Source organism: Embiotoca jacksoni, unplaced genomic scaffold (genome assembly GCF_022577435.1).
Source record: "Embiotoca jacksoni isolate LCO1_2020_lvr unplaced genomic scaffold, fEmbJac1.0.p SCAF_1, whole genome shotgun sequence".
NCBI classification, from domain to species: domain Eukaryota; kingdom Metazoa; phylum Chordata; class Actinopteri; family Embiotocidae; genus Embiotoca; species Embiotoca jacksoni.
The window spans coordinates 775,001-792,500 of record NW_027185229.1 but is presented as its reverse complement, the minus strand read 5'-3'; the positions used below and the strand labels follow the sequence as shown (position 1 = coordinate 792,500).

Here is a 17,500-nt window from a genome sequence, read left to right as displayed (position 1 = left end):
ACCGAGCTCGGATTTATCGCCACGGACTGCTGAATATTTTCCGTTAACGACCAGCTCCCGGCGGTTTGTGACGACGAGCCGCAGCCTCGGTGTTCTGGAGCCGGGTCCAGGTTTGGGTGACGGGGCTCAGCTCGGCGGGACAGTGCGGTGCTCGACAGGCGGATCCCCGGCGTCAACGGACCGCAGAGACCCGGGACTGCTGCGGGGTGTCGGTGGACGGTACTTCGTTACTTTACCTCGTTACGGTACTTTTTAAAGGTGAGTTCCAGTGAACGTTACACTTGTTAAAAGTGAAGTTACAACTTTTCTCACCTTCCAAAGTAAACTGACTTTAACTTGAAGGGAAACCAGTGAAGTTACGGCTGAAAAAACCCGATAAATTCGGATGTGTGGGTGATTAATAATACAAGGTAGAACGTTTTTTATCACCTTTAAACGGAGCTCATTACATCATATAACGTTTCTGGAAGCTGGTTGATAACAAATTATTCAAATTCAACTGTTTTATCTTTAAAATACAAGTTGTCAGTAGAAACATACTGCGTTTGAAAAAGTAACGTTTTCGTTGCTGTAACGCGTTACTACGTTACTGTTCAGGCTGCTACGTCTGTGTGCTGTATTCAAAGAAACACGGTTTTATTTCTTGTAAAGACATTCTGAAGTTTGTCAAAAATAAGAAGAAAAGTTATTAAAACACTCATGACTCCACTTCCCAGCAGCCCCTTCATGTCTCCATCAGAAAGTAGCCTAAAAGTAGGTACTTAACTTGGTCATTTTCCATTTGATGCTACTTTCTATGTTTATCTGACAGCTTTAGATTAGTTTCCTGTTAAGCTGTTAAACTAAAACACTTTGTTAAACATTAAACCAGCAGTTTAAAACCCGTTTGTCCTCTGACGTATCACAACTATCAGTGTAGTCGGTTCACAGTTCAAATGTCGGAGTCGTTAACAGCTCCAACAAACAGGGATTCTTCCCTCCAAGCTTATCGTGGTTTCATTTCAGTAAACCTACCAACGATCCGATATCTCGTCACAAACCTACCAACGATCCGATATGTCGTCACAAACCTGCCAACGATCCGATATCTCGTCACAAACCTACCAACGATCCGATATCTCGTCACAAACCTACCAACGATCCGATATCTCGTCACAAACCTTCCAACAATCCGATATCTCGTCACAAACCTTCCAACAATCCGATATCTCGTCACAAACCTACCAACGATCCGATATGTCGTCACAAACCTTCCAACGATCCGATATCTCGTCACAAACCTTCCAACGATCCGATATCTCGTCACAAACCTACCAACGATCCAATATCTCGTCAAAAACCTTCCAACGATCCGATATCTCGTCAAAAACCTTCCAACGATCCGATATCTCGTCACAAACCTACCAACGATCCGATATCTCGTCACAAACCTACCAACGATCCGATATGTCGTCACAAACCTTCCAACGATCGGATATGTCGTCACAAACCTACCAACGATCGGATATGTCGTCACAAACCTACCAACGATCCGATATCTCGTCACAAACCTTCCAACGATCCGATATCTCGTCACAAACCTACCAACGATCCGCTATCTCGTCACAAACCTTCCAACGATCCGATATCTCGTCACAAACCTTCCAACGATCCGATATCTCGTCACAAACCTACCAACGATCCGATATCTCGTCAAAAACCTTCCAACGATCCGATATCTCGTCACAAACCTACCAACGATCCGATATCTCGTCACAAACCTACCAACGATCCGATATGTCGTCACAAACCTTCCAACGATCGGATATGTCGTCACAAACCTACCAACGATCGGATATGTCGTCACAAACCTACCAACGATCCGATATCTCGTCACAAACCTTCCAACGATCCGATATCTCGTCACAAACCTACCAACGATCCGCTATCTCGTCACAAACCTTCCAACGATCCGCTATCTCGTCACAAACCTACCAACGATCCGATATCTCGTCACAAACCTTCCAACGATCCGATATGTCGTCACAAACCTACCAACGATCCGATATCTCGTCAAAAACCTTCCAACGATCCGATATCTCGTCACAAACCTACCAACGATCCGATATCTCGTCACAAACCTTCCAACGATCCGATATCTCGTCACAAACCTACCAACGATCCGATATGTCGTCACAAACCTTCCAACGATCGAATATGTCGTCACAAACCTACCAACGATCCGATATGTCGTCACAAACCTACCAACGATCCGATATGTCGTCACAAACCTACCAACGATCCGATATCTCGTCACAAACCTTCCAACGATCCGATATGTCGTCACAAACCTTCCAACGATCCGATCTCTCGTCACAAACCTTCCAACGATCCGATATGTCGTCACAAACCTTCCAACGATCCGATATCTCGTCACAAACCTACCAACGATCCGCTATCTCGTCACAAACCTTCCAACGATCCGATATCTCGTCACAAACCTTCCAACGATCCGATATCTCGTCACAAACCTACCAACGATCCGATATCTCGTCAAAAACCTTCCAACGATCCGATATCTCGTCAAAAACCTTCCAACGATCCGATATCTCGTCACAAACCTACCAACGATCCGATATCTCGTCACAAACCTACCAACGATCCGATATGTCGTCACAAACCTTCCAACGATCGGATATGTCGTCACAAACCTACCAACGATCGGATATGTCGTCACAAACCTACCAACGATCCGATATCTCGTCACAAACCTTCCAACGATCCGATATCTCGTCACAAACCTACCAATGATCCGCTATCTCGTCACAAACCTTCCAACGATCCGATATCTCGTCACAAACCTACCAACGATCCGATATCTCGTCACAAACCTTCCAACGATCCGATATGTCGTCACAAACCTACCAACGATCCGATATCTCGTCAAAAACCTTCCAACGATCCGATATCTCGTCACAAACCTACCAACGATCCGATATCTCGTCACAAACCTTCCAACGATCCGATATCTCGTCACAAACCTACCAACGATCCGATATGTCGTCACAAACCTTCCAACGATCGGATATGTCGTCACAAACCTACCAACGATCCGATATGTCGTCACAAACCTACCAACGATCCGATATGTCGTCACAAACCTACCAACGATCCGATATCTCGTCACAAACCTTCCAACGATCCGATATGTCGTCACAAACCTTCCAACGATCCGATCTCTCGTCACAAACCTTCCAACGATCCGATATGTCGTCACAAACCTTCCAACGATCCGATCTCTCGTCACAAACCTTCCAACGATCCGATATCTCGTCACTATCCTTCCTACGAGTCCGTATCTCGTCACAAACCTTCCAACGATCCGATCTCTCGTCACAAACCTTCCAACGATCCGATATCTCGTCACAAACCTTCCAACGATCCGATATCGTACCAAAAATCTAAATTAGAGAAATGTCCAAAAACTGAAAACAGATTTGTGGATCAGAACTTATTTAGTTTTTCATCTGATGACCTTCACATTTATCTGCTGGATAGAAAACCAGATAGAAAGTAGTAGAAAGCACCTCCTCCAGCAGCACCTCCTTAAGCAGCAGCTCCTCCTGCAGCACCTCCTCCTGCAGCACCTCCTCCAGCAGCAGCTCCTCCTGCAGCACCTCCTCCTGTAACCTGCATCAATAACCTGATGATGTCATATCTAATAATAAATCAGGACTTTAAACATGTTGCTGCTGAAACTTCTGTATTTTGACTGAAGGAGGATTTTTGCTGCAGAACTTCTACTTGAACCAGAATACGTGAAGGTTTCTGTTTCCTATAAACTGCAGGCGGAGGACGGTCCGTCCTCTCAGTCCGTCCTCTCGGTCCGTCCTCTCGGTCCGTCCTTAGATACGACTTTCTTTTACACGCTGTCACAAACATGTGGAAGTTCTGAAAAGTGTAAACCGTCTTTTTATAAGCAGAAGGACAAAATGTCCGTCGGTTGTAAATGACGTGACGTTGAGGTATTTATAAAGAGGACAGAAACAGGATGAGACTCAGCTGTTTGGAGGACACGTTCGTCTCCATCGCTTCCTGTTCGGTCTCTTTCAGGACAAAATGAACTCAGTGAAATTCAAATGAAGCAATCTGGACAGAACCTGGAGCATGAGACACGCTGAGGGGACACGCTGAGGGGACACGCTGAGGGGACACGCTGAGGGGATACGCTGAGGGGACACGCTGAGGGGACACGCTGAGGGGATACGCTGAGGGGACACGCTGAGGGGACACGCTGAGGGGACACGCTGAGGGGACATGCTGAGGGCATACGCTGAGGGGACACGCTGAGGGGACACGCTGAGGGGACACGCTGAGGGGACACGCTGAGGGGACACGCTGAGGGGATACGCTGAGGGGACACGCTGAGGGGACACGCTGAGGGGACACGCTGAGGGGACATGCTGAGGGGATACGCTGAGGGGACACGCTGAGGGGACACGCTGAGGGGACACGCTGAGGGGATACGCTGAGGGGACACGCTGAGGGGACACGCTGAGACTGTTGAACTAACTGTGTGTTGTGTCCTCCTGTAGGTGCAGTCATGTGGCAGAGCGCTCTGATTGGCTGCACACTGTTTGCTCTGTCTTCGGCGGCGCCCGCTCACATCAACCGTCTGGCTCTGTTCCCTGATAAGAGCGCCTGGTGTGAAGCCAAGAACATCACACAGATAGTTGGACACACGGGATGTACGCCTCGCTCCATGGAAAACAGGTCAGGAGGAAGAAGGACCTCTCTGTCTGTCCCCCTGTCTGTCCATCCCCCTGTCTGTCCCCCTGTCCGTCCATCTGTCAGGCCCAAAGATAGTGTAAATAAAGACAGCAGAGAATGTTGATCTTCATACATGTTAATAATCAAACAGGAAGATATTATTAATATATAATATAATTCATATTAGTATTTATCTATTAAACATCCGAACCAACACCCCGGGTCCATGTCCCCGGGTCCATGTCCTGACCCAGATCCATGTCCCCGGGTCCTTGTCCTGACCCAGGTCCATGTCCTCGGGTCCATGTCCTGACCCGGGTCCACAGACTGCAGCCAGATTCAGTCTCAGTAGTTATTCTCATAAAGCTCTCAGAACAAACTGGATATGTTTCCTTTAGTTTGTTTGCACGCTTCCTCCTTCATCTCTGGTGAAGAACACGTTTCATCGTCTTCATCGTCTGTGAACATTTCTGAGTGAACGTCTCGTACCTGGTGGACAGTTCAGGTTTCAGGCTCCTGATTCCAGACAGGAAGGGTGTCCAAGCAGCACTGTGAATGTAACGCCCTCTCTTCTCCTCCTCCTCCTCCTCCTCCTCCTCCTCCCCCCCCCCCTCCCCCCTGCAGGGCCTGCCTGGGCCAGTGCTTCAGCTACAGCGTTCCCAACACGTTCCCCCAGTCCACCGAGTCTCTGGTCCACTGTGACTCCTGCATGCCGGCCCAGACGCAGTGGGAAGTGGTGAGTTGGACTCTCCAGTTTCCAACATGAACACAGAGCAGAAGATAAAAGCTCAGAGTCCACTGACTCGAAGCTCTGTGACTCCACCTGAAGGAGTCCTCTCCTTCACAACAACAGGCTTTGTGCTGAGCTGTAGTTTGGAGAGCTGCCAGGTAGACGAGGCGGGGGAGACCACAGGTGAGGTCACCTCATGTTTCAGGGGAAAATATTGAGTCTCCTGGAGCTCCGAGCCGGCACCAGATAGTTTCACGAGTGTTTGTGTTGTGTAAGAGGAGTCCGGAGGGAGTCGGATCCGCTCTCACCTCCCCGGGAACGATGTGGAAACGAGTGTTTACGTCTGTGGTTCTGATTGTTGGTTCAGGACTTTACACAGAACTCAGAGTGAAGCCAAACACATGAAAGAGGATCCTGCTGCTGAACCAGGGTTTTCAGGGAATGAAGGAAGATGTGTGAGGTCTGTAACACTGAGGTTTACTGTTTATTTTATGTCAGAGATTTATCACACGAATGGTTTCTGAGTATGAAAATACAACAATAAGTGCACAGAAACACTAAAGAGACAGAACCTGCTGATCTGAGGGAACAAACACACATTCATCCGTTCAGCGCTGTCTACTATTATAATCGGCATATTTCATAGAGGAAGTACAAAAACAACAACAAAACAACTATAATACACCATATTAGTACACCGGGATTATTATATATTAAATAAGCCTATAAATGTAAATATTACACCATCTTCTTAAAAAGTTAGTCTCTGATTTTCTGTTCTTAGTGCTGCAGTATTTAATCCCAGAGTAATCACCTCAGAGTGAACATGGATTTATATCATCGATCAATGTCATCAGGATCAGCTGGAAATGACTTCAAATTAAATATCAGTTTGAAATGAACATTTCTGCTGATAAAAAGAAGCTTTGATTGAAACTAAAAGATCAATTATCTCTGAGGGATCATCATCATAACTTGTTTAAGAGTTTTCTTTGAAAATGTCCCATAAAAATACATTTGGCATGTTTTACATACCATTTAATTCAATTTCACAACCTTATAATATCACAGAGGAACACAATAGTTCAACAGTTCTTACATGAGCAACAGCTGGAGGGAGAAACGGTCTTTTAGCAGGAAGAACCCTCCAAGGAGCAGAACCAGAGGTGGAGAACATCTGGCTCGACCTGCTGGAGTGAGAGGAGAGCAGAGAGAGAAAAGAACAGCATAGAGAGACAACAGGAAACAGTGAGGCGGTTGGTGGAGCAGTAACACACACCAGAAACAAACTAGAGGAGAGAGAAGACTCAAAGTTAATGAGAGGCACAGAAATGATGGCGTATTACTTCATCATCATCATCATGTGTTGATTCCACCACAGGAGAGACTCGCTGTTTTCTGCACTTAACTGGAAAATATAAATAATAAATCAGTCACAGTGTCGACCAAAAGAGTTGGAAAATATCAGCATATATTGGCAAAAAAAATCAAATGTCATCCCTCATTTGTGTGTGTGTGTGTGTGTGTGTGTGTGTGTCCAGGTGACTCTGGACTGTCCAGGTAATGAAGAGGCTCCTCGGGTGGATAAGCTGGTAGAGAGGATCTTCCACTGCAGCTGCCAGTCGTGCAGTAAGGAGGGCGTCCAGCAGGGGGCGGTGATGCAGCTGTATCCTGCAGACAACGGCCTGGACGCTGCTCCGTCTCTGTCGGACGCCCTCAGCGGAGTTCATCCTCTCACACACTCAGACACACACTCCAACAAGCACCGCCCGCCGCACACAGACCACCACACACTACCACACACATCAGACGGGGGGTAGTCACCACACACACACACACACACACACACACACACACACACACACACATACACACACCACACACCACACCACACACACACACACACACACACACACACACACACACACACACACACACACACACACACACACACATACACACACACAACACCACACACCACACACACACACACACACACACACACAAACACCACACACCACACACACACACACACACACCACACACACACACACACACACACACACACACACACACACACACACACAACACATACACACACACAAACACCACACACCACACACACACACACACACACACACACACACACACACACACCACACACACACACACACACACACAAACACCACACACCACACACACACACACACACACACACACACACACACACCACACACACACACACACACACACACATACACACACCACACACCACACACACACACACACACACACACACACCACACACCACACACACACACACACACACACACACACACACACACACACATACACACACACAAACACCACACACCACACACACACACACACACACACACACACACACACACACACACACACACACACACACACACACACACACACATACACAAACACACACACAAACACCACACACCACACACACACACACACACACACACACACACACACACACACATACACAAACACACACACAAACACCACACACCACACACACACACACACACACACACATACACAAACACACACACAAACACACACACAAACACCACACACAAACACACACACACACACACACACACACACACACACACATACACAAACACACACACAAACACCACACACCACACACACGCACACTAACACACACACACACACACACACACACACACACACACACACACACACACACACACACACACACACACATACACAAACACACACACAAACACCACACACCACACACAAACACACACACACACACACACACACACACACACATACACAAACACACACACAAACACCACACACCCACACACACGCACACTAACACACACACACACACACACACACACATACACAAACACACACACAAACACCACACACCACACACACGCACACTAACACACACACACACACACACACACACACACACACACACACACACAAACACCACACACCACACACACACACACACACACACACACACACACACACACACACACACACACAAACACCACACACCACACACACACACACACACACACACACACACACACACACACACACACACACACACACACATACACAAACACACACACAAACACCACACACCACACACACACACACACACACACACACACACACACACACACACACACAAACACCACACACCACACACACACACACACACACACACACACACAGACCCCCCCCCCCCACTGCATCCTCAGTCTGTAGCGTTTTAAAAGGCACTTTGATCATACGACTTCACTTTGTGTTAAAATGTTCCTGTAAACACTCACAGAGTCACAATCTGTTGTATATAAAACACACAGCAGCCTCTTCACTCCCTGTTCGCTCATAAACACCAGCAGACGTGTGCAGACGTGTGCAGACGTGTGCAGACGTGTGCAGACAGACAGACTGCCGTGTTAATGAGCTGCAGTCTTTTAATCTGCTTTGAATGCAATAAATTGTTGTTGTGACGCCTCTTTGCTTTGTGTTGTGTTCATGAAGATGTTCGTCATCTCTTTGATTCTCAGTCATAACTTTAATTTCAGGCTCACAAGACATGAAGCTGAGAGAGTTTCTTTGGGATGGAACTAAGTACATTTACTACAGTGATGTATTTAAGTACGAATTTCAGGTATTTGTACTTTACTTGAGTTTTTTTTCTTCCGTTTCCACTTCATACTTCTGCTTTAGTATTGTTTTTAAGTGAAGGGTTACTTTGGAGTTCGTCCTCCATCACAGCTGTCAGTCAGATGATCCATTCTTCGTGTGACTGCAGAAAGAAACGAGGAATAAAATCCAGCATTTTAACGTCCAACTGAAACAACTGCTGAGTGTTTATCTGCACGTTTCCAGTGTTTTTAGTAGAAATGGTCTCTAAGTATGTTCAGACAGACAGATGGATGGAGGGTGGTTATAGATCAAAGATTCTCCTCTTCTATAGCTACATGTCCACAGAACGACGATGAATCACCATGGCGACCAGGATGTTGTTCAGTCGACTGGAGGGGAGCGTGCAGCTGGAGACGGACGCACGGAGAACAAAGAGGAGACGTTCAGTTCAATAAAGTGAACTTCATGAAAAACAAAGACTGCAGTTAAAACAAACAGAGTTCAGTGGATGAAGAAGTCTGGAGGACATCAGTGGAGGACATCGGTGGAGGACATCGGTGGAGGACATCAGTGGAGGACATCAGTGGAGGACATCGGTGGAGAACGATAACTGCCAGGAACACCAAGGGTCTGTTTCATTTACACAGTTCACAGTGTGTCCACCAGGTGGCAGCAGATGTCAGATATTTGCCGTGCAGCTTTAACTTCCTCCTTTAACTATGCTCTCCTCCTCCTCTCCGTCAATCAATCCCTCCTCTCCTCCTCCTCTCCGTCAATCAATCCCTCCTCTCCTCCTCCTCTCCGTCAATCAATCCCTCCTCTCCTCCTCCTCTCCGTCAATCAATCCCTCCTCTCCTCCTCTCCATCAATCAATCCCTCCTCTCCTCCTCCTCTCCATCAATCAATCCCTCCTCTCCTCCTCCTCCTCTCCATCAATCAATCCCTCCCTCCTCTCCTCCTCCTCTCCATCAATCAATCCCTCCTCTCCTCCTCCTCTCCATCAGTCAATCCCTCCTCTCCTCCTCCTCTCCATCAATCAATCCCTCCTCTCCTCCTCTCCATCAATCAATCAATCCCTCCTCTCCTCCTCCTCTCCATCAATCAGTCCCTCCTCTCCTCCTCCTCTCCATCAATCAAGCCCTCCTCTCCTCCTCTCCATCAATCAATCAATCCCTCCTCTCCTCCTCCTCTCCATCAATCAATCCCTCCTCTCCTCCTCTCCATCAATCAATCAATCCCTCCTCTCCTCCTCCTCTCCATCAATCAGTCCCTCCTCTCCTCCTCCTCTCCATCAATCAAGCCCTCCTCTCCTCCTCTCCATCAATCAATCAATCCCTCCTCTCCTCCTCCTCTCCATCAATCAATCAATCCCTCCTCTCCTCCTCCTCTCCATCAATCAATCCCTCCTCTCCTCCTCCTCTCCATCAATCAATCCCTCCTCTCCTCCTCTCCATCAATCAATCAATCCCTCCTCTCCTCCTCCTCTCCATCAATCAGTCCCTCCTCTCCTCCTCCTCTCCATCAGTCAATCCCTCCTCTCCTCCTCCTCTCCATCAATCAATCCCTCCTCTCCTCCTCTCATCAATCAATCAATCCCTCCTCTCCTCCTCTCCATCAATCAATCCCTCCTCTCCTCCTCCTCTCCATCAATCAATCCCTCCTCTCCTCCTCCTCTCCATCAATCAATCCCTCCTCTCCTCCTCCTCTCCATCAATCAATCCCTCCTCTCCTCCTCCTCTCCATCAATCAATCCCTCCTCTCCATCAATCAATCCCTCCTCTCCTCCTCTCCATCAATCAATCAATCCCTCCTCTCCTCCTCCTCTCCATCAATCAATCCCTCCTCTCCTCCTCCTCTCCATCAATCAATCCCTCCTCTCCTCCTCTCCATCAATCAATCAATCCCTCCTCTCCTCCTCCTCTCCATCAATCAGTCCCTCCTCTCCTCCTCCTCTCCATCAGTCAATCCCTCCTCTCCTCCTCCTCTCCATCAATCAATCCCTCCTCTCCTCTCCTCCTCCTCTCCATCAATCAATCCCCTCCTCTCCTCCTCCTCTCCATCAATCAATCAATCCCTCCTCTCCTCCTCCTCTCCATCAATCAGTCCCTCCTCTCCTCCTCCTCTACATCAATCAATCACTCCTCTCCTCCTCTCCATCAATCAATCAATCCCTCCTCTCCTCCTCCTCTCCATCAATCAATCCCTCCTCTCCTCCTCCTCTCCATCAATCAATCCCTCCTCTCCTCCTCTCCATCAATCAATCAATCCCTCCTCTCCTCCTCCTCTCCATCAATCAATCCCTCCTCTCCTCCTCCTCCTCTCCATCAATCAATCCCTCCCTCTCTCCTCCTCCTCTCCATCAATCAATCCCTCCTCTCCTCCTCCTCTCCATCAGTCAATCCCTCCTCTCCTCCTCCTCTCCATCAATCAATCCCTCCTCTCCTCCTCCTCTCCATCAATCAATCAATCCCTCCTCTCCTCCTCCTCTCCATCAATCAGTCCCTCCTCTCCTCCTCCTCTCCATCAATCAATCCCTCCTCTCCTTCTCTCCATCAATCAATCAATCCTCCTCTCCTCCTCCTCTCCATCAATCAATCCCTCCTCTCCTCCTCCTCTCCATCAATCAATCCCTCCTCTCCTCCTCCTCTCCATCAATCAATCAATCCCTCCTCTCCTCCTCTCCATCAATCAATCCCTCCTCTCCTCCTCCTCTCCATCAATCAATCAATCCCTCCTCTCCTCCTCCTCTCCATCAATCAATCCCTCCTCTCCTCCTCCTCTCCGTCAATCAATCCCTCCTCTCCTCCTCTCCATCAATCAATCCCTCCTCTCCTCCTCCTCTCCATCAATCAATCCCTCCTCTCCTCCTCCTCTCCATCAATCAATCAATCCCTCCTCTCCTCCTCCTCTCCATCAATCAGTCCCTCCTCTCCTCCTCCTCTCCATCAATCAATCCCTCCTCTCCTCCTCTCCATCAATCAATCAATCCCTCCTCTCCTCCTCCTCTCCATCAATCAGTCCCTCCTCTCCTCCTCCTCTCCATCAATCAAGCCCTCCTCTCCTCCTCTCCATCAATCAATCAATCCCTCCTCTCCTCCTCCTCTCCATCAATCAATCCCTCCTCTCCTCCTCCTCTCCATCAGTCAGTCCCTCCTCTCCTCATCCTCTCCATCAATCAATCCCTCCTCTCCTCCTCCTCTCCATCAATCAATCCCTCCTCTCCTCCTCTCCATCAATCAATCAATCCCTCCTCTCCTCCTCCTCTCCATCAATCAGTCCCTCCTCTCCTCCTCCTCTCCATCAGTCAATCCCTCCTCTCCTCCTCCTCTCCATCAATCAATCCCTCCTCTCCTCCTCTCCATCAATCAATCAATCCCTCCTCTCCTCCTCCTCTCCATCAATCAATCCCTCCTCTCCTCCTCTCCATCAATCAATCAATCCCTCCTCTCCTCCTCCTCTCCATCAATCAGTCCCTCCTCTCCTCCTCCTCTCCATCAATCAAGCCCTCCTCTCCTTCTCTCCATCAATCAATCAATCCCTCCTCTCCTCCTCCTCTCCATCAATCAATCAATCCCTCCTCTCCTCCTCCTCTCCATCAATCAATCCCTCCTCTCCTCCTCCTCTCCATCAATCAATCCCTCCTCTCCTCCTCTCCATCAATCAATCAATCCCTCCTCTCCTCCTCCTCTCCATCAATCAGTCCCTCCTCTCCTCCTCCTCTCCATCAGTCAATCCCTCCTCTCCTCCTCCTCTCCATCAATCAATCCCTCCTCTCCTCCTCTCCATCAATCAATCAATCCCTCCTCTCCTCCTCCTCTCCATCAATCAATCCCTCCTCTCCTCCTCTCCATCAATCAATCAATCCCTCCTCTCCTCCTCCTCTCCATCAATCAGTCCCTCCTCTCCTCCTCCTCTCCATCAGTCAATCCCTCCTCTCCTCCTCCTCTCCATCAATCAATCCCTCCTCTCCTCCTCTCCATCAATCAATCAATCCCTCCTCTCCTCCTCCTCTCCATCAATCAATCCCTCCTCTCCTCCTCCTCTCCATCAATCAATCCCTCCTCTCCTCCTCCTCTCCATCAATCAATCCCTCCTCTCCTCCTCCTCCTCTCCATCAATCAATCCCTCCTCTCCTCCTCCTCTCCATCAATCAATCCCTCCTCTCCTCCTCTCCATCAATCAATCAATCCCTCCTCTCCTCCTCCTCTCCATCAATCAATCCCTCCTCTCCTCCTCTCCATCAATCAATCAATCCCTCCTCTCCTCCTCCTCTCCATCAATCAGTCCCTCCTCTCCTCCTCCTCTCCATCAGTCAATCCCTCCTCTCCTCCTCCTCTCCATCAATCAATCCCTCCTCTCCTCCTCTCCATCAATCAATCAATCCCTCCTCTCCTCCTCCTCTCCATCAATCAATCCCTCCTCTCCTCCTCTCCATCAATCAATCAATCCCTCCTCTCCTCCTCCTCTCCATCAATCAATCCCTCCTCTCCTCCTCCTCTCCATCAATCAATCCCTCCTCTCCTCCTCTCCATCAATCAATCAATCCCTCCTCTCCTCCTCCTCTCCATCAATCAGTCCCTCCTCTCCTCCTCCTCTCCATCAGTCAATCCCTCCTCTCCTCCTCCTCTCCATCAATCAATCCCTCCTCTCCTCCTCTCCATCAATCAATCAATCCCTCCTCTCCTCCTCCTCTCCATCAATCAATCCCTCCTCTCCTCCTCCTCTCCATCAATCAATCCCTCCTCTCCTCCTCCTCTCCATCAGTCAATCCCTCCTCTCCTCCTCCTCTCCATCAATCAATCAATCCCTCCTCTCCTCCTCCTCTCCATCAATCAATCCCTCCTCTCCTCCTCCTCTCCATCAATCAATCCCTCCTCTCCTCCTCCTCTCCATCAATCAATCCCTCCTCTCCTCCTCCTCCTCTCCATCAATCAATCCCTCCTCTCCTCCTCCTCTCCATCAATCAATCAATCCCTCCTCTCCTCCTCCTCCTCTCCATCAATCAATCCCTCCTCTCCTCCTCTCCATCAATCAATCAATCCCTCCTCTCCTCCTCCTCTCCATCAATCAATCCCTCCTCTCCTCCTCTCCATCAATCAATCAATCCCTCCTCTCCTCCTCCTCTCCATCAATCAGTCCCTCCTCTCCTCCTCCTCTCCATCAGTCAATCCCTCCTCTCCTCCTCCTCTCCATCAATCAATCCCTCCTCTCCTCCTCTCCATCAATCAATCAATCCCTCCTCTCCTCCTCCTCTCCATCAATCAATCAATCCCTCCTCTCCTCCTCCTCTCCATCAATCAATCCCTCCTCTCCTCCTCCTCTCCATCAATCAATCCCTCCTCTCCTCCTCTCCATCAATCAATCAATCCCTCCTCTCCTCCTCCTCTCCATCAATCAATCCCTCCTCTCCTCCTCCTCCTCTCCATCAATCAATCCCTCCTCTCCTCCTCCTCTCCATCAATCAATCCCTCCTCTCCTCCTCTCCATCAATCAATCCCTCCTCTCCTCCTCCTCCTCTCCATCAATCAATCCCTCCTCTCCATCAATCAATCCCTCCTCTCCTCCTCTCCATCAATCAATCAATCCCTCCTCTCCTCCTCTCCATCAATCAATCCCTCCTCTCCTCCTCTCCATCAATCAATCAATCCCTCCTCTCCTCCTCCTCTCCATCAATCAATCCCTCCTCTCCTCTCCTCCTCCTCTCCATCAATCAATCCCTCCTCTCCTCTCCTCCTCCTCTCCATCAATCAATCCCTCCTCTCCTCCTCTCCATCAATCAATCAATCCCTCCTCTCCTCCTCTCCATCAATCAATCCCTCCTCTCCTCTCCTCCTCCTCTCCATCAATCAATCCCCCCTCTCCTCTCCTCCTCCTCTCCATCAATCAATCCCTCCTCTCCTCCTCCTCCTCTCCATCAATCAATCCCTCCTCTCCTCTCCGTATCCTCCCATCTCACTCTCTTGTTCTGTAATTACATTTGAACAGCGAGAGGTTGACTGTCTGCCTGAGCTGGAAAACAAATCGATCATCGCCTTATCTGAAGCCACGCAGCCGACAGTGTTCAGAGACTGCAGAGAGACGAGAGACACTCGGAGGGACGTTTCTGGACATGTGTCACACTCCCCTCACACATTAACCTGTTTATCAACCTTGGACTTTTGTTTTTTACCTTTTAACTGTCTTCTGGTTTCTTATCATTTCCCTCCTGGAACAACAAACCCATCAGTTCTCATCCCTTCAGGGATTTGTTTCACCTGTGGGGGTGTTCAGGTGTGTCCACTGTACAGGAAGTAGGTTTCTGTTTTCAGTGCACGCTAATCTAATTTTCCTCAGATGTTATCTGATCATCTGACAAAGCTGACATTTATGTTAATTACTGATAAAGGTCACTTCATTGGAAAGCTCCCAATCAATAAGCAGCCTTTATTACAATTAAGTATTTCATTTATTTACATGGGAACATGTGCCACACCCTCAATGTCAGCTCTTTATTAGATATTAGCAACAATTTGGACTTAACAATAATAACAATAATAAACAGTATTTTTAAAACTGCATGAGTTTGAAAAATTACGAGTGTGACCTTTGACCCCCAGTGGAGCTATGACGCTGGCTGACTGCATCACTGTGTAAAGAGTTAAACAGCAGAAATAACATTTTCATTAAGTTTCTCTTTGATGGTTCAAAGTCTCAATAAGCTGCAACAGAGTTTTCAAAACTGACTTTAAATTATTTTGAACTCAACTTTCAATTAGTGAATATTTAAGGACTGAAAAATAGAGCAGAAATAGCAGTGACTTTTTATGATATACATAATACCACTAATAACTGCTTTATATATAAGTGATAATAGATTTTTAAGAGAAACCAATTAGGTTGATTCATGTTTATATTTTCAATTTAGGTTTTAAAAGGTTTGAATGCTTTTAAATCTAGATTTTCACATGAATACGTGATTAACGTACAAACATCTTTTAATTCCAGAGCTGCTCTTTGATTGGCTGTTGAAGGTTGAGTCACGTGTCAGCAGAACCTGATGACGGTACAAATGAACATGAATAGAGAGAACAGTTCAGTGAGTACTGATAACTGTCCTAAATGTACAAATGTTTGTACATCAGTTTCACATCCATCAAACCTGCAGATGTAAATATTTGACAGTTTATGAATACATTTTCTGCAGCTCTTCCTCTGAAGGTGAAGATCCGTTAAAGAACAATGTAAAAGACAAAGCAGCTGTCTAAGTGGGGGATGACCGTCCACAACCTGGCAACCCAAAGTCTACAACTCAACAATTAGTTTGCATGAGTTGACACGTTAAATCCTGCACGCAGGCGGGGACGTGTTGCCGGAAATTGTGCAGCAATGACGTCATGTTTTCACTTTATCTTGATGTTAATTTGTGGTTTATTGGTTTGTATATTAGTGAGGGGACGTGGACATGATTTTGCATGTTAAAAACTCGAGCGAATGTATTTTAATTTCAAAACAAACAGCTTTAACTGACGTACGCACGCGTGAACGCGCACTGAACGGTGGGGCGCGCGTCCCGGAGCAGCTCGCTCCCGCCGCCGGCTGCTCGGAGCATCCTGACGGCAGCAGCTTCAGTTCAGGAGCCGCGCGCGGTTCAACTCACACTTCATCCTCTCTGCTGCGTTTCTGCTTCTTTTTTGACGTTGTTCTGATTTCCCGCCGCCGGTGGATCACCGGGAGAAATTCACATTAACGGGATTTACACACTTCGAGGTAAGAAACAGAATTATTCCGAGTCCTCTTTATCACATCATGCATGAGGTTAACAAGCTTCCTGTTCGAGAAAATCCGTTGAATAAATTGAATATAAACCTGAGATATGATGGAGTTTATGATGCAGATTAAACCTGCAGAAACACAGAGTGTGTTTTAATGTGAGTCTGCAGCTCCTTCAGGTTAAAAGGTTTCCGACTGGATTTAAAACACATGCAGCCTCACTGATAAACACCTGATCAATGACATCGATCAGAGGACTGATGGGAAGACAGTTAAAAGTGTGTGAAGTCAATCCAGTTCCTCATTTACATATTCTAATGAGTTATTGGCTGCTGGAAGAGGAAGAGGAGGAAGAGGAGGGCAGAGCTCTGTCTGCCTCACTCATCTTATTCAAGGATTTAAATCTCAGTGAATATTAAACAGATCTGAGTCCAGTCTGGAGGCCTCAGGTGTTAAAAAGTGCTGACACACCAAAACATGGACTCATTAAATATGCAAATAGTATTCATCAGTTAAAAGTGTTCAGAGAATTCATAAAAGCTCAAAGATGTTGGACAGCACATCTTCTTCTGTGGTGTTTTTATA

General features: G+C 47.7%; 1 protein-coding gene and 1 pseudogene across 1 annotated transcript in view; both read left to right on the top strand.

Annotated features, from left to right (window-relative positions):
• nbl1 (NBL1, DAN family BMP antagonist) overlaps window positions 1–9,033 on the top strand; it is a 9,149-nt gene extending 116 nt beyond the window's left edge. The window contains exons 1-4 of the mRNA XM_069153328.1: window positions 1–258; window positions 4,575–4,752; window positions 5,374–5,485; window positions 7,021–9,033. The exon at window positions 1–258 is cut by the window's left edge and continues 116 nt beyond it. Of these exons, the coding sequence (XP_069009429.1) occupies window positions 4,583–4,752; window positions 5,374–5,485; window positions 7,021–7,299 (561 nt within the window). The 5' untranslated portion in view covers window positions 1–258; window positions 4,575–4,582 and the 3' untranslated portion in view covers window positions 7,300–9,033. The remainder of the gene's footprint in view (window positions 259–4,574; window positions 4,753–5,373; window positions 5,486–7,020) is intronic.
• A 7,727-nt stretch (window positions 9,034–16,760) lies between these two features.
• The window catches only part of LOC138200555 (transmembrane protein 88-like), a 9,201-nt pseudogene continuing 8,461 nt past the window's right edge, over window positions 16,761–17,500 (top strand).